The 22,921-nt window shown below is 51.2% G+C and overlaps 1 protein-coding gene across 1 annotated transcript; it reads right to left on the bottom strand.

The window, feature by feature from the left end:
- Positions 1–429: 429 nt before the first annotated feature.
- Positions 430–2,947, bottom strand: LOC114226715 (metallothionein-4). Its single transcript, XM_028126943.2, has 3 exons — positions 2,876–2,947; positions 1,105–1,170; positions 430–674 (listed from the first exon to the last, which is right to left on the bottom strand). The coding sequence occupies exons 1-3, from the start codon at positions 2,904–2,906 to the stop codon at positions 583–585; spliced, it is 189 nt and encodes a 62-aa protein (XP_027982744.1). The 5' UTR covers positions 2,907–2,947; the 3' UTR covers positions 430–582.
- Between the last annotated feature and the right edge of the window lie 19,974 nt (positions 2,948–22,921).

Raw genomic sequence — 22,921 nt, forward strand, 5'->3', positions numbered from 1 at the left:
GAGAGTAAAAAAGAGAGAGAGAGAAACATCAATGATGAGATCGGCTGCCTCCTGCACGCCCCACACTGGGGATCAAGCCTACAACCTGGGCATGTGCCCTGACCCAAAATCAAACCTTGACTTCCTGGTTCATAGGTTGATGCTCAAACACTGAGCCATGTGTTGCTGGGCTGGTGATATTTCTCTCTCCTTGCTGTTTCTACCTCTCTATCCCTCTCCCTTCCTCTCTCTCTCAAAATCAATCAAAACATATATATATATATATAAAGGCCCAGGCAGCAGGAGAAAGCCCTCAGGCAGAGTTGCAGGAGCCTGCGCTTAGCAACCTGGGCAGAAGGCATTCAGGCAGGCAACCACCGCATCTGCAATGGAGTCAGACCTTCTGGGTCCTTCCGAGTGAGGCTCAAACAGGGCTCTGACCACCAGACAACCATGAATGAAAACTTTATTGCTCCAACACTTTACACGAATGTCACCAACACCTCATTGGGGCAAATATATAAAAAGCACGCTCATCTCAACTTCTCCACCTATGCACTGTACAGACGCTTCCCAGGCCGCACCCCAGCACCCGGGTGCCCTTCAGTGGCAGCAGCTGCACTTGCTGGAGCCTCCTTTGCAGATGCAGCCCTGGGCACACTTGGCACAGCCCGGGGGGCAGCAGGAGCAGCAGCCTGGAAGGGTCAGGAGATGGACAGATCAGCTTGGGGTCCACACTGCTCTCTCACCACCTCCCCTCCCACTGCTCAGAGGAAGGAGGAAAAGAAGAGCCAGCCATGGGCTTCACTCCACAGTCACAAAACCCTGGGACCGGAAGTTGTGGGATGTTGGAGCTGGAAGGAATCTCAGAGGCCCAGAGGGGGGCCAGGGTTTGCCCGAGGTTATTGGACAGTGGCTGATCCGGGACCAAAGCCCAGAGCTGCTGACTCCAGGCCAGTGCTCTCTCCCCTTCACTGCTGGGCAGGCTGGAACCTCCCCTCAGTCCTCCCAAATGGGTAAAAGGCATCCAGATCCCTCTTCCTCCCACCATGGCTGGGGGGTTGTGGATGGAGGGAACCGATTTTCCTAGCGCCTGGCCCTCGGTGCCCCGGTCACTGGACTCACTTTTTCGACATGTTTTACAGTTGCAAGTTGTGCATTTGCAGTTGTCTCCACAGATGCATATTCCTCCTAGAAGAGAGGACAGAGCGGAAACGTGAGGCCCAAGGCAGACGGGCGCACAGGGTGTGCTGCAGAGCGCCACAGTGGCAGGGTCTCTGGGCCGTCGCTGGGCAGGGCTGGACAGAGGGGAGGATGCTGCCAAGCATCATTCCAAGTGGCGGGCACCATCCAGTGGTTCCCAGTCACAGTCCACGCACAGGAACCAGGGTGGCTGCCTCAGTAACCCCCAGGATCCTCGTTAACATGTAGATTCCTGGGGCCAACCTTTGAGATGGTCTGATTCAAAGATATGGGTGGGGAAAGGGAGTCAGTGTGTGTGTGTGTGTGTGTGTGTGTGTGTGTGTGTGTCTGTGTGTGTGTCTGTGTGTGTATAATATTTTTATTGATTTCAGAGAGGAAGGGAGAGAGAGAGAGAGAAACATTAATGATGAGAGAGAATCATTGATCAGTTGCCTCCTGCACACTCCCTACTGGGGACTGAGCCCACAACCCAGGTCTGTGCCCATGACCAGAATCGAACCTGGGATCCTTCAGTCCACAGGCTGACTCTCTATGTACTGAGCCAAACCGGCTAGGGCAGTATTTTTATTTTTTAAAATATATTTGTACAGTATTGATTTCAGAGAGGAAGGAAGAGGGAAAGACAGATAGAAACCTTCAATGATGAGAGAGAATCATGATTGGCTGCCTCCTACATGCCCCTTACTGGGGATTGAGCATGCAACTAGGGCATGTGCCCTTACCAGGAATCGAACCATGACCTCCTGGTTCGTAGGTCAATTGTCAATCACTGAGCCACGCACACCGGGCAGGAGTCAGTATGTTAAAAAAGCAACACAGGTGATTCTACTGTAGAATCAGGTTTGAGAGCCACTGGGCTAGGCCCGTGGTCGGCAAACTGTGGCTCGCGAGCCACATGCGGCTCTTTGGCCCCTTGAGTGTGGCTCTTCCACAAAATACCACGGCCTGGGCGAGTCTAGTTTGAAGAAGTGGCGTTGAAGAAGTTTAAGTTTAAAAACTTGGCTCTCTAAAGAAATTTCAATCGTTGTGCTGTTGATGTTTGGCTCTGCAGACTAATGAGTTTGCCGACCACTGGGCTAGGCCATCTCCACCAAGCCCAAGTTCCCACAGGAGCCGTCGAGGAAACTGAGGCCTGGAAATACGAAGTGTCAGAAATGACTGCAGCAACGGACCAAACCCAGGTTTCCAGGACCTGGGCTGGAGCTCTTCCCCGGTCCTGGTGGCTGCCTTTAGGGGCCTGCTGCTGGGTCCCCCCACAGTCGTTCCAGAGCCAGGCTACCAGTTCCAGCAAATGAGGCTGGTAGCCAGCAGAGAGTGGGAGCTGCCCCAGAGGTCCCAGTCTGAAAGACTCCGCTGGCGGCTCCTAACTGCAGGAAGGAAGCCTGACTCAGACCCCCGCAGGCTCGGCAGGCTCCCTGGAGGAAGCAAGGGCACAGTGCCAAAGCCCAAGGGTGGCATCCTTTTAGGAAATATATATTTGCATTGATTTCAGAGAGGAAGGGAGGAGGGAGAAACATCAACCATGAGAGAGAATCATGGATCGGCTGCCTCCTGCACGCCCCCTACTGGGGATCAAGCCTGCAACCCTGGGCATGTGCCCTGACTGGGAATCCAACTGTCACCTCCTGGTTCATAGTTCGATGCTCAACCACTGAGCCACACCAGCTGGGCAAGGGTGAGCATCCTTACTCACCAGACAAGCAGGAGCACTCCCTGGGGTCCATGGTCCAGGTGTCCGAGAGGCTCGGGTGCTGTCTGTGGTGGAGAAAGGAGGCGGGTGAGCAGCCACTGGAGGCTGCCTATTTATAGCCGAGGAGCTGCCGGTGTAGGTTCGCCCCACCCCTCCCTGGGGCCAGACGCCTTGCACACGGCTGAGCCAGACACCGCAGGCGAGGGGCTGGGGAGAGCAGTACAGTCATCCAGGTGGCTTTTTATCACTAGGGATGCAGGTGACTGCCCCCCGCCCACACCCCACCTGCCAAGGGGTCAGGGATCCAGGCTCAGGCTCAATGGCACTTGCGGGGCTCAGGTTGGTAGCTACATCCACCCAGTGTCCCCGTCCTGTGCATCCTATTATCTGCCCTTTCTGCTTCCTCCTGCACAGGGGCTGCTCCCGCCCTGGCTCAGGGTGGTCTTCTGTCTCCCCTGGTTGGGCAGGAGGGGCTGGATCCTAGTTCTGGGCTGTAGAAGGCCCCACTCAGGCCTTTTTCTGGATGTGACCCCCAGTCCCCATGGGTGAGAAGGCCAGAAGTCAGGGGCATGTGCCACCGGGAGCCTGCACCCTGTCTGACCTCAGTTTACTCATCTGCAGTCAAGCTGGTGAAAAGGAGAACCCTGCCACACTGGCCCTGTTGTGTGGCTTAAGTGAGAGAATGCCTATTAAGTGCTCAGTTCAGAATCTGGCACATAAATATTATTAGTATTACTATTATTATCATTACGAGTGCCTATTACAATTTGGCAGCCACCCACCCACCCACCCAGTTGTATGTTTCAGGCTCCTAGGCCGGCCCTGGGGGTCCCGAGCAGGATGCATTCAGCAGCAGTACATATTGGGAAGAGTTTTCATCTCTGGGGTCCCTGCTTTTAAGCTCAACCTAATTCTTTTTTGGGTCCCCGGTTCTGGGGACCACGGGGCCCTGACTCCCCTGGCTGTGGTTTCCACGTTTGGAGGCAAAGTTGACCTTCCACCCCCAGAGCCCTCTCATGGGGGTATTTGTGGCCTCCTCTGTAGGACTAGGCACGAGAGGAGGGTGGACAAAATCAGAGCAGGCAGGGACCCTTGAATCCTGCATGGTCCGCATTAGGGGAACCCTGAGAAGTCGTGGGCCAGCCCCTTGTTCAAACGGGGAAACAGAGGCCCAGGGAGACCGTCGATCCCCGTCGCTGGGCGTGGCGGCGTAGGGGTGGCAGGGGCGTTTGAACCCGGCTGCTCAGTCACCGCAGCACCCGCGCTCTAGGTGTAAGGCACCCCTGACAGAACTGCTCCGCATTCATTCACTTTATTGTTAAAGAGTTCAGACAAGCTCAAAGTACCAAGAACAGTGTTACAAACACCACTGTATCTGCCGCCCAGAATTAATAGATCAACACCGTCATATTTGCTTCAACTCTTTTATTTATAAGAAATAAAAAAAGAATAGGCGCATGGCTTTAAATTCTGTCTGTGCGTTGGGGCTCCCAATTTACACCTCCAGGTGGCCTCTCTTTTGAACTCCAGATTTAGGTTCCACACGGCCACACAGCCTCTCACACTGACTATCCCCAACCGAGCTCCGCTCCCAGCCTCGCTCCAACCGGGCCTCCCGCAGTCTGCGGCCTCCATTGCCCCCTGGTTTGAGCCAGCATCATCTCCCACGCAGACTCAGCACTCATTTCCTAAGTGGCCTCCTGTGTCTGCCCTTGACCTACACCCTGATGCCACATGGTCTTTATCATAAAACGGCTGCAAGGAACATCCCTGTTCATAGCATGTACCTGAGTGTCCAAGGCTCACTCATCCTTAGAAGGAGGATGGCTAGGGAGTAGGGAAACCATGGCTCTCCAAAGATCCTATCCTAATTTACATCCCCTCTAGCAATTTCTGAGAGTCCCCATTTCCCCACCTCCTCCTCCAATACTTCCTGTGGTCAGACTTTGAAATGTTTGCCATCCGGGAGGTGTAAAGACGTGGGATGTGTCTCACCAAGGTGTGGTTTGCATCTCCGTGCCTCCCACCATCCGTTAACACCCAGAGTGTGAGCCGCGGGCTAGTCCTCCCCACCCGGACCGGGGGGGTCTCATCAGCCTTTCACACTCTAGCAGGAGAGAGCACAGTGAAGACCATGGGCTGTGGTTCCTCGCACAGCGTTCTAATTCCGGCTCCTCCATCTGCTTGCTGGACAATCTCGGACAAGTTCCCTTATCGCTGTGAACCTCAACCACAGAGGGAGATAACTGGGTCCACTCCGGAGCTGCGGTGAGGATTGAGAGAAACTGAAAAAGATCAGGCAGTTAATACCCAATTGCTCAAGGAACAGATTTTATTGAGAGTTTGTGTTTATAGTGGAGTGATAGGCTGATAGGCAGCTTGATATGGAGTCAGATATGCCTGGAGCTCTGCCCCAGCACTTTGCCACCTCTGCAAACATCAGTTTGTCATCTTTATTTTTTAAAAATATATTTTAACGATTTCAGAAAGGACATGAGAGGGAGAGAGAGATGGAAACATCAATGATGAGAGAGAACCATTGGTTGGCTGCCTCCTGCACGCCCCACACTGGGGACGGAGCCTGCAACCTGGGCCTGTGCCCTGATGGGGAATGGAACCCGTGACCGCTTGGTTTCTGGGTCGATGTTCAACCGCTGAGCCGCAGCAGCCGGGCTCATCTTTAGAAGGGAGGTGATCGTGAGCAGGACAGGAGAGACTGGGGCAGAAAGCTCAGAGGAGAAGTAAGAAGTCACAAAGAACACAAAAGACAAAAATCTTCTCTGTCTCCATCTGCCCCTGGCCCGGCCTGGAAAAGCATGGCGGGCACAGACCCCAACCCCTGGTGGGTGGGCTTTGGGGTGAGAGGCTGGTGGAGAAGGGCAGGGGCAGCCCCCTTCCCGCGCACATTCACTCCTCCCCTGCGGGCCAAGGAGGTGCTACCTCTTCGTGGTCCGAGTTCTGACAGCGGTGCCGAAGGAGTTCTTACCATCAGGAAGCGGTGCTGTGGGTTTTGATAAGCTGTAACGCTTTTCACACTGCCTTTATATATATTTTTCTCGAGATGTGTCCCATCAGCTAAAGTGACAATGTATGTGTCTGTGTGTGTACACATGAGAACGAGAGGGAGAGAGAGAGACATGCCAGGGAGGTGGAGGTTGCTCTTTCTCAGAATAGCTCTAAGAAAGCACCCCCCCCCTACCAAAATACACACACACACACACACACACACACACACACACACACGATTCTGCGTTTCTGGTGTCCAATTCCACTCAGGAGCCCTGGCAAAGAACCCCACAGCCTCCCGGGGGGTGGGCTGTGAAATCAGGCCTAGGCTAAATGCGGAGCCCCGTCACCTGTGCCGTCGGCGGCTTCACAGACTCCCCAGGGCTGGCGGCTGCCGGTTAATTAAAAGGGACTGCAGCCCCACAGCGGCCATTCAGTACCCAGCGCGCAAGTGAAACCTCCGCTTTGCACACGGCCGAGGAAGGGTGAGTAAGGCCACGCCTTGCCCTCCCGCAGCAGAGCGTCTGGCCCAGGTTGGCTGGCAGCCCAGGTTAGGGCTTTGGAGAGGGGGAAGGAGGCTCAAGTTCACCTTTATTCCTTCTTTTCTCCCACCCTCCTCCTCTCTCTCTCTCTCTCTCTCTCTCTCTCTCTCTCTCTCTCTCTCTCTCTCTCCTTTAATCAGTCATTCAGCAGCATACTCAGGGCTGCCTATGCGCTAGGCCTCAGGTCAGCCCTCTGGGTGGGGTAAGTGCACCAGACACAGGCCGGGCCTCAGGAGATGGATCCCCAGCAGAGGCGATGAGCGTGCTGTAGCTGTCAGAGAAGGAGGAAGCAAGCGGCTTCTGTGAGGACGCACAGGTTCTGGTGGCACCCGAAGGACCCTGGGAGTGGGGACCTGTCTACCTTTTGAGCCCTAGGTGCCTCACTTGCCTCACTCTAGTCTCGGCCCGCCCTCCCTCCCTCCCTCCCTCCCAGTGCCGGGAACTCTGGCTTCCTTCGGGCATGTGGGGTGCATGCTCAGAGCCCTGGGCTTCACAGCGGTGTTTGCAGGAGCTGCTGCAGATGGGCTGTTAGGCCACACGCCTCCGCAGTGGGAGCGGGTGCAGGGGCAGCACGGAGCCGCATCCTCAGCCTGAGCCCAGGGGGGGTCAAGTCAGCAAAGCCGGTCTTGGGTCCCTGCACTTGATCCCCTTTGCTTGGAACCCCCCCTCAGACTGCAGTGGGCTCATAGGCAGGAACCGACGTCTCTCTGGAACGCCAGAGCTATCAGGGCAATCGTGTGGTCCGCACCTTCTCTCCCTCTCAACCCAACTGCGGATTGGAAGCGCGAGGCGCGGGAGGGAAAGGCCTTGCCTGTGGCCCCAGCGCCAGTGTGGCCGCTGGGTGAGGGGGGGGTTGAGGAGGAGCCCCTCCCAGGGCCCTGGCACCCTCCCAGGTGACTGCAGAGCCGGCGGCCTGGAGGAGGCAACGGCTGAGGGCCCCGCACGATGCCACACGCGTCCCGGGGGTGCTGAGAAGAAGGCTTTGCGGTGTCATTGGGATGCTGAGACGCGCAGAGGAGAAACTGCTGGCGAGAATCGCACAACCGCGTGCTCTGATGATGAAACAAACTAGGGGCCTCGCGTACATGTCTCTGTCTCTTCTCTCACTCTCTGTCCCTTCTCCTTCTGTTTTTCTTTTAAAAAATATGTATTTTTTTTATTGATTTCCGAGGGGAAGGGAGAGGGAGAGAGAGATAGAAACATTAATGATGAGAGAGAATCATTGATCGGCTGCCTCCTGCACGCCCCACACTGGGGATGGAGCCTGCAACCCGGGCGTGTGCCCTGACCGGGGATCGAACCGTGACCTCCTGGTTCATAGGTCACTCTCAACCCCTGAGCCACACCGGCCGGGCAAGAGAGTGGTTTTTAAACTGGTTAGGAAGTGCCTAGCTCTAAGATTTCTAAGGCAATGCCCTCAGCCACGTCCCCAAAGTGCAGTTGGTATCTAACCATTGGGATCAAAGCCACGTTTCCCAGAAACTTCACTAATAGTTCATCGTCTGCGGGTCTTGTCTTTCCTCCAAAGATGCGAGGATGAGTTCAGCAGCCCGGGGCCCTGTACCCCCCCCCCCCCCCCCCCCCCCCCGCCCCCCCCCCCCCCCGCACGTGCTCTCCCAGCAGTGGGCTGGCCAGACCTCTCAGGATCCCTCCAGGTCACAGATCCTGGGGGTAGCCATAGTGCGTGAGTATTTTAATCTGTTGGCTTCTCCAACATAAACCCATAGCTCTTTGCCAATAATTGGGTCATCCCCCATCCACGTTAGCGGGGGAAACAAAGACGCAGTGAGAGGGTGTCATAGAAGGGGGGTGATTGTCCTCTGCTGTCATCTCCTGCGTTGTAAGGGGTGGATGACAGGGTTCACTGCCCCCCTCGGCACCTGGGGGGTTACTGACCTAAGGTCTGTGAGCAGCTCGGGTCTGAAGCGCCGTGTGAGAACCGGGAGGGGCTGGGCAGGGGCGCCTGAGTGGGCTAAGTTCCTGGGCCAGCCTCCGGTCTGCATGAGCCTCGGATGGACACAGATTACTCCGCCACTGCTTTGATTTCCCTCTCTCTCCGGGCAAGCCATTTGACCTCGGTTTCCCTGCCAATAAAAGGAGGCTAATAACATGCTCTCCTGAGGGTGCCTCCTGAGAATAATTGCCCGGTTCTTGCTGGGCGCTTTGAAGAAAATCGCTATGAAGATGTTCTGCTGGCTCTGGAATTTTCCTTGATGCAAATATCAAACAGAGGAGAGTGGCCAAAGTTGGGATTCTGGCCTTCCCCACTGAGCCATTGCCCCCAATGCAGTTGGAAGAGAGGAAGGCCGGGGAGGGGCTGTGATCAGAGCCTGGGCCTGCCTGGAATGTTAAAGGCACAGGCCTGCCTTTGATGTTGCCTGCAACGCTTGTTAATTTTAATAGGAAGCGAGCAGAGGCGGGAAGGGTCTGCCTGGCAGAAGAAAACAGGTGGAGGCCAAAGGGGATCCGTGCCAACTCAATTCGGAGCTTGTTTGGCTTTGAAGTCCTGGGCCTCAGAGCTGGAGTCACAAGACAACTTCTCGTGCAGGAGGGTAAGTGCGGACGGACATCTGGGGGAAGTATGGACCGCGGGCTCCTCCGTTCCCAGCTCAGCCCGGAGCAGATGGCTCCCGTCTCAATTCAGGAATCACTTTAGCACCAATAATCCCCCAAACTGTGACTTTCCAGAGAAATGTCAAATAGGGGGCTCAAATGTAAGTGACCTGAGGGGCTAGGTAGTTAATGTGTAAGAGTGAAGTCAGTTGATGGCAGGTAGTAGGGAGTGGTGGGGACTGTGGCAAAGTGACTAAGCTCCCATTAAATAGTGAGATTTGGGAACGAGGGTCAAATTTTGTCAGCTCTTCTGATGGCATAGGAGACATTTAAAACCTGGATTGTGTGCATGTGTGAACTACTCCAATTTTGAACACTGATACCAGTTGTTTATTTGTTTATCATTTAAATGATCTCCCCGTGAACAACGAATGCATCCGTAGGCCAGAGAGGTCCCCGGGCTCCTGTTTTGTTACCTCCGTTTTAGAATCCTAAATCTTCAGGATGCAGTCTCTTAAAACTCACCAAGGCCTTCGGTTACTATTTTCTAGAGTTTTCAGACCGACCCCTGGTTGAGGGCATCAGACTTACCCAGCGAGAGCTTTTCAAACAGAAAACCACCGTTTTGTAGGGATTCTGATTCAGTGCCCTTGTGGTGGGATCCTGGGAAGGGTTCCTATATTTTTTGACTCCTCAGATGATTCTGATGCACTGCCAGGTTTGAAAAGTGGTGACCTCATCGCTTCCTCTTGGTGACTTTTAATCTTTGGGAGTCATAAATCCTTTTGAGAATCTGCAGAAAGGTACCCACACTTGCCCTGGTCGGGGGGAGATGCTCATTCAGAAAATACTTTGCAAACAATGTCAGGGGGCCGAGTCCCCTCCCTCTGACGGTCAACCTCAACCTGGGCCACCAAGGGGAGAACCTTGCAAGTCTGATGCTGGAATTCCATCTACAGGAGCCGTGAGAATGGCCCTCGGGGTCCCACTTGCACTCCTGCAGTGACAGGGAGCTCATCATCTCTGGGGAGCCTCTCCCTCTTGGGGGAACAGTCTATCCCTCTTGGGGACACAGTTATCTCAATGAAGTCGTGTGTGTGTGTGTGTGCGCGCGCGCGTGTGTGTGTGTGTGTGTGTGTGTGTGTGTGGTGGGCTGCCTCTTTCCATTAGCAGCCTTCTCCACCTCCTCTAGCTTTCAGCCACAAGTCCCACGTTTGCCCTCTGGCTAATCTCTCTCCTTTTGCTGGTGGAGAGGGGAGAGTGCTATAGGGGGCAGAAGTTGGCGGGTGGCCCGTGATGAGGAGCTAGTCCTCCTGGGATTTGAGACTTGGGGAGCAGGTTCTTGGCCAGATCCCGGTGATTCTCGTTCATGCCACCTCATTCCTTTGCCCCCTCAGGGACCCCCTCCATTCGCCCGGTACACAATGCCAAGGCTGAATGCTCACTGTGCTCCCGCATCGCCATTCTCTCCCTGTACCTCTCCCTGCCCCCAAGCCTGGGAGATGAACCTTTCCAACATGAGTGGTAGAGCCTGAAGATTTAGGGTGCCAGGAGCAGCAACTCTGTGATCATTTGAACCCCGTTAGCCCAGCAGCCTTGCTTTGACCAGGGTTTGGTAGGCACTTGGAGGACAGGAATGCTAGTCTCTGTGAAATTCATGCCATCACGTTTCTAGTCAACATCTGCCAAGCACGGACCTCACAGTTGTCCATGTGACGGCCTCAGATCTGCCGCGCAGCCAGCCGGAGCCTTCTCAGACCTGGCTGTACGCTCGGGGCCCTGCTTTCCCCGGGAAGAACATAACGTACGGACTTAAGAGAAAAGTAGGCTGCGGGGAGGGTTGCGGCTTTTCTTTGCCTTAAACTCTTCTAAACTTCAAGGGAAACTCCTTCTAACAGTTGAGGTGGGTGTCCCCCACCTCTCCCTCTGCACGCACTTTGGAACTTTATGGCTTTAATTCCAGCTAAGACTCCCTCTCCACCTGGAAGAAGCCTCGTTTCGTGGGTCTGTCATCTCACTGTCCCTTTGATCACTGCAGTCATCGAATTTGCCTGACAAATGTACACAGGTTTGAATGCAAATGCCCCGAAGTGTTCCCACTCACCTTCCAGCCCAGGGGGTCTGGGAAAAGGGAACACGTGAGCCTCAGCGCTGCCACGTACCGTTGAATGGACGCCCATGGGCCTGGCAGAGTCCCACTCATGTGCTCATTCATGCGTCCATGCCACAAATATTTACCGAGGCTCGGTTGGTGTGACTTAGGGGTTGAGCAAATATTTACCGGGTTCCTAAGATACATCAGGTTCCAGACTCCATGCTGAAGATGCAACAGTCAATGACACCAAGCTAAACCTCACCGTCCTGGAGTTTCTATTTTCGTAGGGGAGACAGGAGACAAACAAGCACCCCTGCCAATAATCCCACGTCCAGATATGTGACATGAAATGACTACAGATATGTTGAGGGGAACTCAGTTTACAGAGAGGGTTGCCCTTCAGCTGAGGTTTTTGGGGGAGGGTATTCCAGGCAGAGAGAACGGCATATGCCAGGGCCCCGTGGCAGGGAAAATAAAATTGCTCTTCTCAATCCAGCATTCGCACAGAGCTGGGTCAAGGGAGCTCTGAGGAGGAGCCGAGGCTGGGCTCCGCATGTGTTTGCATACTAATGAGGCAAGGCCAGGGGCTAATTAACGGGGGCCTGACCTCCAGGGTTCTTAGGCTGCCGCCTGCTTCTGTCCAAGTCTTTCTCTTTCAGAGAACCTTGAGCTGGTGCCTGGGCCCCATGCACACAATAGGGCCTTTCAGGGCCTCCTTTGAATGAAGTGTCCTGTTCCCACCACAGTGTTTAAGATGTGGGGACAAAGCAGAAACTCAGAAGGACGAAGAAGTTTTGTTCCTCGGGGTGGGCAGGCCAGCGCTGCAAAGTCCCAGGACCGGCCTGCCATGGCCGCTGCCCTGGGCCGGGGCTGAGTCATGGTCCCAGCACCCGGGCTAAATTATCGCCCCTGGCTTCCAGCTAGAAATCCTGAGAGGCGGCTCCGATCACTGGGCACCAGGACAGGCAGATCCCCCTCTCTCATCCCCCACTGGGGCCAGAGAGGGCTCAGCGTGGGATTAATGGCCTGGGTTTCCCAGGGGGAGGCTGGGTCTATGGTAGAATATTTAGATCATTCATATCAGTGCAGGAAGGGATGACCAAGAAAAAAAAATAACACAAATCGCTTTTACAGGAAGTGATAGATAGTCATCTACACTTACAATCTTAGAAATGCAAATGAAAACTACACCCAGATATCATTTCTGAAATGTCTATCTGATTGGCAGAGATCCGGAAGGCGCAGTGTGCTGCTTGGGGAGGTGGGGGAGGTGGGGAACAGACGGGGATGGTGACACGCACAGTGGCCCCCAGAACGTAAACGGCATATGTGCTGGCAGGAAACAACACTGCTGTTGGGAAATTATCCTATTTATTACACCTGGCGCACCAGGACGTGGGCGCAATTCATGGTGATCCTGCTTGTAAAGCGATGTTCAGGAATCATGAGGCATCGATGCAGTGGAATTCCAGGCAGCCCTGGAGAGCAGCAGGCAGCTCTGCCCGTCCGGGTGGGGAAGGATGGAGAAGATACAGTGTTAACCGAGGGGAGCGAAGTGCAGCATGGTGTGTTCAGGAAGGTAGAGGGAGAGAGGGAGAGGGGAGCTACCAAGTCACACATGGTGTATGAATAGAATCTGCTTCTGCAAGGGGACCAAGAAACATGTAACAGTGGTTGCCTCTGAGAGGGGACTAGGGAGCCCGGGTCAGCTCAGCTGGGAGGGATGCAGGGGGCTGGCCAGCCAGGGAGGGACCGTGGGAGGGCTCCAGGGCAGGTCTCTCACTCAGTCCCGATCGGCCAGACTCCAGCAGCAAGCTAACCTACTGGTTGGAGTGTCTGCCCCCTGGTGGTCAGTGCACATCACAGCGAGTGGTTGAGTGGCCTTAGCATATCATTAGCATATTATACTTTGAGTGGTTGAACAGACAACCCGACGACCGGACACTTAGCATATTAGGCTTTTATTGTATAGGATATATACAAATGGAGCTTTGGGAGCCTCAATCGTTTTCATCTGTGAAATGGAGGGACTAATAGGGTTGTTGGGAAAACTCAACATACGAAGTGGCTGGTGCGGGACCACTGCTCCATACATGCTGGTCGCCTTCACACTCAGATGTCACTTCCTCCACACGGCTTCACTCCTCTCCATCTCTCCTCTACTCTTAGGGACATTCAGTGTTTCTCCCTTTTAACGCTAATCAGTTCTCTGTCTGGCGTTAGGGTGAATGGTGTCCCTGTTGTAGTCATTAACTCCTTGAAGTTGGGGCTTATGTCTAAGGCATCATTGCGTCTCTCTCGCCAGGACGCTCAGGGCCTGGCATGAAGCTCAGTAAAGGTTTGTGTGCCCAGAGGCCTGCAGCCCTGCTCTGTGGGCGAAGTCCGGTTCTCTCCGTCATTAGCTCCCTGATGTTAGGCACGTTCCTGACCTTGCCTGTAAAATGGGCATAATTAATAATGGCACCTACATCACAGGCTTGTGAGGATTAAATAAGTTAATGTGCTTAGAACAGTAGCTGCCACAAGGCAAGAGCTTTATAGCGGTTGGCTATTACCACTTGTTAGCTATTGTGATTAATTGTGCTATGAATATTGGGGTACAAGAATCTGCAGTGAACATGGAGGTGCAGCTATCTCTTCAAGACAGTGATTGTATGTCCTCTGGAGACATGCCCACAAGTGGACTTGCTGGATCCTTGGGCAGTTCTATGTTTAATTTTTGTCTGTGTATGGAATCTTTTTAAAAATATATATTTTACTTTCATTGATTTCAGAGAGGAAGGGAGAGGGAGAGAGAGTGAGAGAAACATCAGTGATGAGAGAGAATCATCAGTCAGCTGCCTCCACTAGGGAGAAGCTGCGACCCGGGCCCGTGCCCTGATCAGGAATACACCCGTGACCTCCCGGGCCGACGCTGAACCACGGAGCCACTCCGGTTGGGCTCTATGTTTAATTTCTGAAGAACCATCATCTTGGGTATCACAGTGGCTGTATCATTTGCATTCCCACCAACAGTGCACCCCAATTTCTCCACATCTTTGTGTGTATGCTTTCATACCTTTTAATTTGGTTGATATCAAAGTATTACCTATTCAAATGATAAATTACACATATATTTTTTAAAAATATTTTTATTGATTTCAGAGAGAGGAAGAGAGAGGGAGAGAAACATCAATGAGAGAGAATCATCCATCGGCTGCTTCCTGCATGCCCCCTATTGGGGCTGGAGCCCACAACCCAGGTGTGAGCCCTGACCAGGAATCCAACTGTGACCTCCGGGTTCATAGGTCAATGCTCAACCACTGAGCCATGGCAGCCGGGAAATAAATTACATATTTTTAAAAATACCTTCTGTGTTAAAGAGGTGAGGGTGGGTGAGCGAAAGGACAGGACAACAAGGATAAAACAAACAGTGGCCCCGGTTGGTGATCTGTCTGGCCCTTTCCTGCTTGGAAATGCCAGGACTGCAGAAACGGAACTTGGAGTCTCCCCCTTGGAGAAGTGGTGCTCAGATCCGTCCAGCTGCACGCTGCTTTCAGCTACAGGAGTTCATTGGAAGGTGGAAAAACTCAAGCCTCCCAGAGCGGGGTGCGCCAGAGGTGGCTTCCGCCCAAAGAGGTGGTTACGAACGCTGAGTCAAGCCTCAGCCAGCGTCTGATGCTGCCCACGCCCAGCTATGGCTCCAGGGCAGCAGAGGGAGCACACTCCTTGGAAACTGGAACACACTCCTGCCATCCATCAGCTTTGATCTGAACCCTGGGAGCACGCCGGGCCAGGAGCCGGTCCCTCTGCTCCTCGGATGCTGGGCTGATCGCATCCCGCTGTGGCCTCTTCCAATTTCAAAAGCATTCGAAGGCTCTTGGGTCTTCCTTGCCTTGGCAGGGCCAACAGGTCATTGTCGGAACAGCTCTGGTCACATCTTCCCATCAATGCCCCTGTGGGTTTGGCAGGGGGAGACCAAATCAGGAGGAGGTTTGCATCAATCATAACAACAGAGAGATTAAGGAGAGTGTATTTGCGGATTAAACAAAAATCACAACTTATGCAAGTTATATTGATATTTCAAAATCAGAAGCTTATGCCTGGAGCCAGAGAAGGTTCGGAAGAACTACATCAACAGAAATGAATCAGCGAGTTCCTTTGAGTGAATTGTTTGTCAAGGGTATTGTGATATTTGAATCCTGCGAGATCAAATCTTTCCTCTCGTTTCCTAAAGAATCTTCAGGTGTAACCTCAGGAGTCTCTGGCTCACCCAGAATCATGAGTCAAGCTCAGAATCCTGCCCAGATTCTCAAGCATGGTCTTGTGGGTGCCATAGTGCCAAACAAGGAGAAGAAAGAGGTGCCACTCCCCAATGCTTATCAGTATAAGACCACCGATCAATTTAGAACTTTTTAGCAGGCAGAAGTTAGTAGGCCGACCCTACAGGGTGGGATGGAAACTCGGGATAATGAGAGTGCTGGGGCTCAGGACAGGCCTCTGTGAAGAGGCCAGCACTGGGCCGAGAGATCTGAGTGACACTGGAGCCAGGCTTATAGAGATCTGGGGGCTATTTCAGGGGGAGAGAACTGTAAAGTGGGGCAGTAGGTCCTGCCAAATGAGTTATTTAAGATGTGACTATTGATTTATTTGAAGAGACCGATCATTCATTGACCAAATATTTAAAGAGCACCCGCTATGTGCTAATAACTGTTGAGGGTGCTTGGATGCTGTTAGACTGGTAGAGGGAGCGAGGGTATTGTGTAACAGTCCTGGTGTCCCACGCCCTGCTGCTCCGCTCTGATCCCTGGGGTCGCGGCTCCTCTTGGTGCTGGCCTGTCCGCTCCCTGCCGAGTGATGGAAGAGGCCTGCCCCAGGATTTGGCCTGCGGTTCTCCTGTGATAGACACATCTCCCTGAGTCTGGCGTTCAGAATTTGGAAGTTAATTTTCCAGCAAATAGAAGTCACAGTCTCCATTATCAATGTTTAAAAATATTTTATTTTATATTTTTTAAAATATATTTTATTGATTTTTTTATAGAGAGGAAGGGGAGGGATAGAGAGTTTGAAACATCAATCAGCTGCCTCCTGCACACCCCCTACTAGGGATGTGCCCACAACCAAGGTACGTGCCCTTGACCGGAATCGAACCTGGGACCCTTCAGTCTGCAGGCCAACGCTCTATCCACTGAGCCAAACCTGTTAGGGCTATATTTTTATTTTTTTTAAATATATTTTTATTGATTTCAGAGAAGGGAGAGGGAGAGAGAGAGATAGAAACATCAATGATGAGAATCATTAATCTGCTGCCTCCCGCATGCCCCCAACTGGGGATCGAGCCCACAACAGGGCCATGTGCCCTGACCCGGAATTGAACTGTGACCTCCTGGTTCATAGGTCAATGCTCAACCACCTAGCCACAGTAATCAGGCTTCTTTTTTTAAAATTTTTATTTATTGATTTTAGAGAGAGAAACATTGATTTCTTGTTCCACTTATTTATGCATTCATTGCTTGATTCTTGTAGGTGCTCTGACCAGGGACTGACTCTGCAACCTTGGCTTGTCGGGGCAACACTAACTAACTGAGCTTCCCGGCCAGGGCCCACTTCTAATGTTACCATCTCACACAATCATGGTGCAAAGGAATTAACATCCGTGCCACCCTAGCCGGTTTGCTCAGTGGGTAGAGCATCAGCCTTCGGATCAAAGGGTCCCGGTGTTGGGTTCCCGTCAAGGGCACGTGCCTTGGCTGCAGGCTTCTCCGGGGCTAGCTCTGCTCATCGATGTTTTTCTCTCTGTCTTTCCCTTTCTTTTTCACTGTCCCTAAAAACCAATGGAAAAATATCCTCGATGAGGATTAATAAAAAAGAAAAGAAATTAACATCGGCGTATTATTACTAACCAAACTATGAACTCTAATCAGATTTCACCAGTCCTCTCACGAGTGTCCCTCTCTGTCCCAGACCCCACCCGGGACTGCGTTACTAGCCCTGTCTCCCGATCTCTTCCGCTCTGTGCTAGTTTCTCAGCTTTTCCTTGTTTTCATGATCTTGGCAGTTTGGAGAAGTACTCACCAGGTGTTTTGTAAAATGTCCCTCCCTTTGGGATAGTTGTCTGATGTTTTCTCGTGACTGGAGAGGGTTTATGGGTTTGGGGGGAAAGTGCCCTGCATGATAACACGATTACCACTGGTGACGTCAGTCTTGAACCCCCGGTTAAATGTAAGTCTGGCTTCTGCCCTACAAAGCTACTATTTCTTCCTGTATTACTATAGGAATTATATTAGCACGCTACATTACAGTGTTATTTCATATGACATACGAGTACTATTTCCCATGCTGGGAGCAAGTCACAGACGGTGACCCGCCCCTCAGAGGGGCAGGCAGTTGAGCCCTGCCTTCGGGGAGAGTATTTTCATAGGTTATTTAAATTCTCCGGGAAGATTTGTCCCTTGTCTCCCATTTATTTACCTATTCAATCATTTATTCACAGAGAAAGATTTTTTCAAGATGGCAGAAGTGATAGCATATTTATCTTTTGACGGAAATGACCCAATAGAGGAGCAAGCACCAGGTGAGTTTCCTTGATACTGAACGTGTTTTTCACTTTCAGAGTTTCCACCAGGCCTTTAGTCATGTTTGGTTTTGTTTTTACTCTTCACAAGATATTTTATTTAACTCAATATATCAAAATATTATCATTTATCATTTAAAAAGATAAACAATATAAAATTAACCAGATATTTACAATTATTTTTATGCAAATGTTTCCAAGTCCAGTATATATTTTACACTTACAACTCACCTCCACTGGAACTAGCCACATTTCAAATTCTCAGTGGCCACAGGTGACACGCCGTGACCATCCAGGAGGCCACAGCGCTAGGCCTTGCTGAGACCAGCACAAGGCAGGGCTTCCCTGGAGAGCGTGCCCTTCACTTCCGGTCTCTGATGGGACTCTCTGTGGTGATCCTCTGGCTGTGATTCCTGAGAGCTCCTGTCCAGGAAGCACCTTGATATCTAAGTTCCGGGTGCCAGTTTTGGATCCTGAGGAAGCTGGGTGCCAGCCACGTGAGTACCTGGCGTGGTCACATCCGTTCTCCTTCCCCGCGGCGATGGCACGGCCCTGTGCTCCTTTCATGTTTTCTTCACGGTGCCTTTCAGGCTGATCCTCCTCCATGCTTCCCTTTGAATTTTTAAAAATTCCAATTCTTCTTTTGCGATATAGCTTTACATGAAGTTATAAGAAATAATACAGAGCCCGGCCAGTGTGGCTCAGTGCTTGAGTGTTGACCTAGGAACCAGGGATCATGTTTCATTCCTGGTCAGGGCACATGCCCAGGTTGAGGGCTCAATCCCCAATGTGGGACGTGCAGGAGGCAGCCAATCAATGATTCTCTCTCATCATCGATGCTTCTCTCTCTCTCTCCCTCTCCCTTCCTCTCTGAAATCAATAAAAAAAAAAAATCTTAAAAAAAAGCAAGAAAGCATACAGAAAGAGCTCACATACCTTGGCTCAGTTTCTTATAAGGCAAAACACATGCTCCAGCTGGCCGCCCTGCCCCAGCCCACTCCCCAGAAATCAACCCTGGGACTGTTGGAGGCCTGTCCAGGGCGCCCTCTGACCCTGCCCCCCTCCAGGCCTTCAGTCCAGCGTCCTCAGGTGCTTAACCTCCATTCTTTACACCTGCACACCCTCTAGTGGGGGTGCTTTGCCTACGCAAAATGAGGACCAGGAGCCAGAGGGGCAGGCAGCAGGCGTGCATAAGTCAGCATCTAAATTCTTGGCCTTAACTGGTTCCCACCAGACCTTAACTGGCTAGGTTGGTCTTTCCCACCCCAGGGCTGAGAGGGAACCTGGAACAATGCTATTGGCTAACAAAAAAAGAAAGAAAAGACACCAGATATATTACAATAGCAACCCTGACAAGTCACAGTCAGCCTTTTCATCTAGAGGTAGTAATAATAATAATAACCTAATAATAGTCACTTTTTATGGGAGCTCTTATTAAGTGCCAGGCAGAGCATAAAGTGCTTTATTTATATTAGTTTGTCCAATGCTCACAGCAACACTCCCCAGAAGTTCACTGCAGGACACAGTGTGTGCAGAGGTTAGCCGCTCAGGCGGCCACCTGGGTTTGCCATCCTGGTCCTGCCACCTACCAGCTGTGTGGCCTTGGGTTTACGTCATATAACCTCTCAGGACTCAAGTTTTCTCTCTTGTAAAATGGGTGCGATGACAGGATCCCCCCCGGGGTGGCTGTGAGGGTAGGAGGAGTATGTGTGTGTGTCAAGAGTGCGTAGAGAAGGCGCTCAATAAGTGCGAGTGACCGATGGATGAGGAACCGATGGATGAGGAATTCGAAGCCAGGTCTTTGAGCTGTCGAGGCCTGCGGGCTTACCCACCACACAGGGCTGAAGGGCAGAAGCTCAGACCCAGGGCAATTTCCATGACAGGACTGGTCAGAGAACCGCTACAGGACTGTGGGGTCTGGACGTGGGACAGAAGAGAAAGTGGGGCTGAAAGGGGCTGGGACAGTGGTCGGCAAACCGTGGCTTTCAAACTACATGCGGCTCTTTGGCCCCTTGAGAGTGGCTCTTCCACAAAATACCACGGCCTGGGCGAGTCTATGTTGAAGGAGTGGCGTTAGAAGAAGTTTAAGTTTAAAAAACTCGGCTCTCAAAAGAAATTTCAATCGTTGTACTGTTGATATTTGGCTCTGTTGACTAATGAGTTTGCCGACCACTGGGCTGGGAGAACTCAGAGGCTAGGCCTGTCCGGCTATCGGCTCAGGTCTTGCCTTCCGCTAACGCCCTCAAATTTAGTCTTTGGACATTATTACAAAAGAGGTTACAACTAGTCAAGGTGCACCAACAGGCTTGGGAAAAAAGATGCTCATTTGTACAGTTGAATTTACAAAATGCAAATATTGACAATATTCTAGAAGTCATTTTTTAAGACCTACCTACAGCATCTGACATAGTTATACTCCAGAGATTCCCGTGGATGTCCCTCCAGGACACTATACTCTCCTGACCTCCTACATCAATGGCGGCTGCTTCTCGGTCTCCTCCACTGGTTCTGTGAATGAAGAAGGGGCTACATAGTAAACCCGACAGGAGCAGGCGGCCACATGGCAGGCTGACAAGCTCAGTGGTGGAAGGTCACCACACAGGATGGTCTCATCGTACGTTCCTAACTGGGCAGGCCACGGTGAGTAGCCACATCCAGGCTCACAGCTTCTTTAGCAAAAGTCAGTCTTAACCTTGAGCCCTATCGATTGTTCTTATGCATCTAGACCAGTGGTCGGCAAACTCATTAGCCCACAGAGCCAAATATCAACAGGACAACGATTGACATTTCTTTTGAGAGCCCAATTTTTTAAACTTAAACTATATAGGTAGGTACATTGTTATTAACTTAATTAGGGTACGTGGTATTTTGTGGAAGAGCCACACTAAAGTGGCCAAAGAGCCGCATGTGGCTTGCGAGCCGCAGTTTGCCGACCACTGGTCTAGGATAAAGCACCTTTGAAAGGTTAGAGTAATTCTCTTTTCCGGACCACTCATAGTCACAACTGCAGCACCAGGGCAGAGACCACGAAACTCCTCATTGTCATCTTTTTTTTTTTTTTTTAATATTTTTATTGACTTTAGAGAGGAAAGGAGAGGGAGAGAGAGAGAGAAACATCAATGATGAGAGAGAATCATGGATCAGCTGCCTCCTGCACGCCCCACACTGGGGATCGAGCATGCAACCTGGGCCTGTGCCCTTGACTGGAATCAACCCGGGACCCTTCAGTCCGCAGGCCGACGCCCTATCCATTGAGCCACACCAGCTAGGGCCTCATTGTCATCTTGTTGCCCACATACCACCTCTTCAGTACTGGGAAGTTAATGTTAACTATCCGGCACCCACCTATGTAAAAGAAGTATGCGTTTCTGCATTTTGCATTTAATACAATCCTAGAGATTTCCTCACTTTGCCTTTTTCCTGCCTCTTTAATTGACCAACAATGGATTTCATGTAACCTTCCTTAAGTTTTTCTCCTTTGATTCTAAATGTATAAAATGAACTGCAAAATAATAATAATAATAATAATAATAAAAAATGACAAAATAAAATAAAATGAACTGCAAAACTGCATTTCTGAAGAGCATGTTTTTCAGTCTGTTGAGATCTTGCTTCTGGTCATGTCCTCAAAAATTTGGCTTAAATTCTTATACAATTTTTCTGTTGGTTTGACAGTTCCTACTCATGCCATCCCTCCCCTAAATGTCTACTTCTGGAAGGCAGCCAGAGCGGTCTCTGAATTCCTCTGCTGTGTACTCTTCCTCAGGGCCGACTCCCTCACTTCCTCCAAGGCCTCGCCTGAAGGTCGGGAGGTCCCTTCCCCACCACTTTCGAGGCGGCGCACCTAAGAGAATGAGAGACAGACAAGGGACGCAGAAGAATGGAGGCAAGACAAAAGGGATTCTGATCAAGCCTCAAAACTTTATTTTTACAGCATTCCTTATATGTGATTTCTAGAAGGGTGGATGCCTAGGAGGGGTGGGGGCTGACCTAGATAATCGGCTAAAGTCGTAACTATAGATAAAGGGTGTGGCGGTTGAAGGGCGGCTACAGAAGAAATGCTTTGTCCTCAGGCAAGAGGAAGTGGGCCTAGTTTCAGTAACTTACTGAAGGTCAGAGTTAATCCTTTGACCGACTCTTGGTTCCTGACACACCACTTTTTTAGAAATTGCACTCCCTTCAATCCTCTCTCCCGCTCCCTCCTTTATCTCTGTGGTGCTATTAAAGAACAAAACTTCAGTGGAGTCTGAAGATGAAGTAAAGGCATTCCAGACAAATGGAAGCTGAAAGAATGCATTGTCAGTAGAACAGCACTTCAAATAAAATGTAAAGGAAATTCTCAGGCAGAAGAAAAGTAATACCAGATGGAAATTTAAATCTGTATAAAGGAATGAAGAGCACTAAAAATGATAGGTATGTCGGTAAATATAATTTTTCCCCATTTAAAAATATTTTAAAAAGTTAATTGAATATTTATAGCAACAAAAATATCCATGTATTCTGGGTTTATTGCATTTGTGGAAGTCAAATGTGTGACAAGAATGCCATGAAGGAAAAGGGATAGGAATAATGGATACAGCAGGTCCTTGAACAACACTGTTTTGTTCAACATAGTTTTATCATACTGTTGATGAGATGCCTAGGGACTTGACTCTTATTTATATCAATTAGCCCAGGCCCTAGGGTAAAATTGGTTTTTCGTATGCCATTTCCCTGAATGTTGCAGAGCCCATCAATGACTTTAAGGACTCACTGCCCTAACATTTTTACATCAGGAGTTGACACACTGTGGCCCATGAGATAAATCCAGCCATTCACTTCTGTTATTCTATGGTCCGCCAGTTAAGAATGGTTTCCACATTTTTAAATGGTTAGAGGAAAAAGCAAAAGATGAATAACATCTTACACCCCCACCCCCCAAAAAAAATTTCAATGTAAATTTGAAGATCGAATTGGCTTTATAGAGCTATTATTCACGAATCTTGCAGCATCCCCCGGGACCAACAGAAGTTGTACAACATGGAAAGCTGTAGTGCTAGAAGGAGAAGCCCCGCGGTGCGCGGGTGCAGGCACGGCCACGGCCACTGCAGGCACATTGGTAATGATGGAAAATTAGGATAAACTCCAGCAGAAAACACGTGACTCCATCGACATCTTGCTCTACCTCGGAAGAGGCGCCACTGCGCAGCCGCAGGAGCTGGGCGGAGCCTGCGCAGCCGCAGAAACAGCTGGGCGGAGCCTGCGCAGCCGCAGAAACAGCTGGGCGGGTCTGCGCAGCCGCAGAAACAGCTGGGCGGGTC

The sequence above is a fragment of the Eptesicus fuscus genome, chromosome 21 (assembly GCF_027574615.1).
Source record: "Eptesicus fuscus isolate TK198812 chromosome 21, DD_ASM_mEF_20220401, whole genome shotgun sequence".
In the NCBI taxonomy this organism is placed as follows: Eukaryota; Metazoa; Chordata; class Mammalia; order Chiroptera; family Vespertilionidae; genus Eptesicus; species Eptesicus fuscus.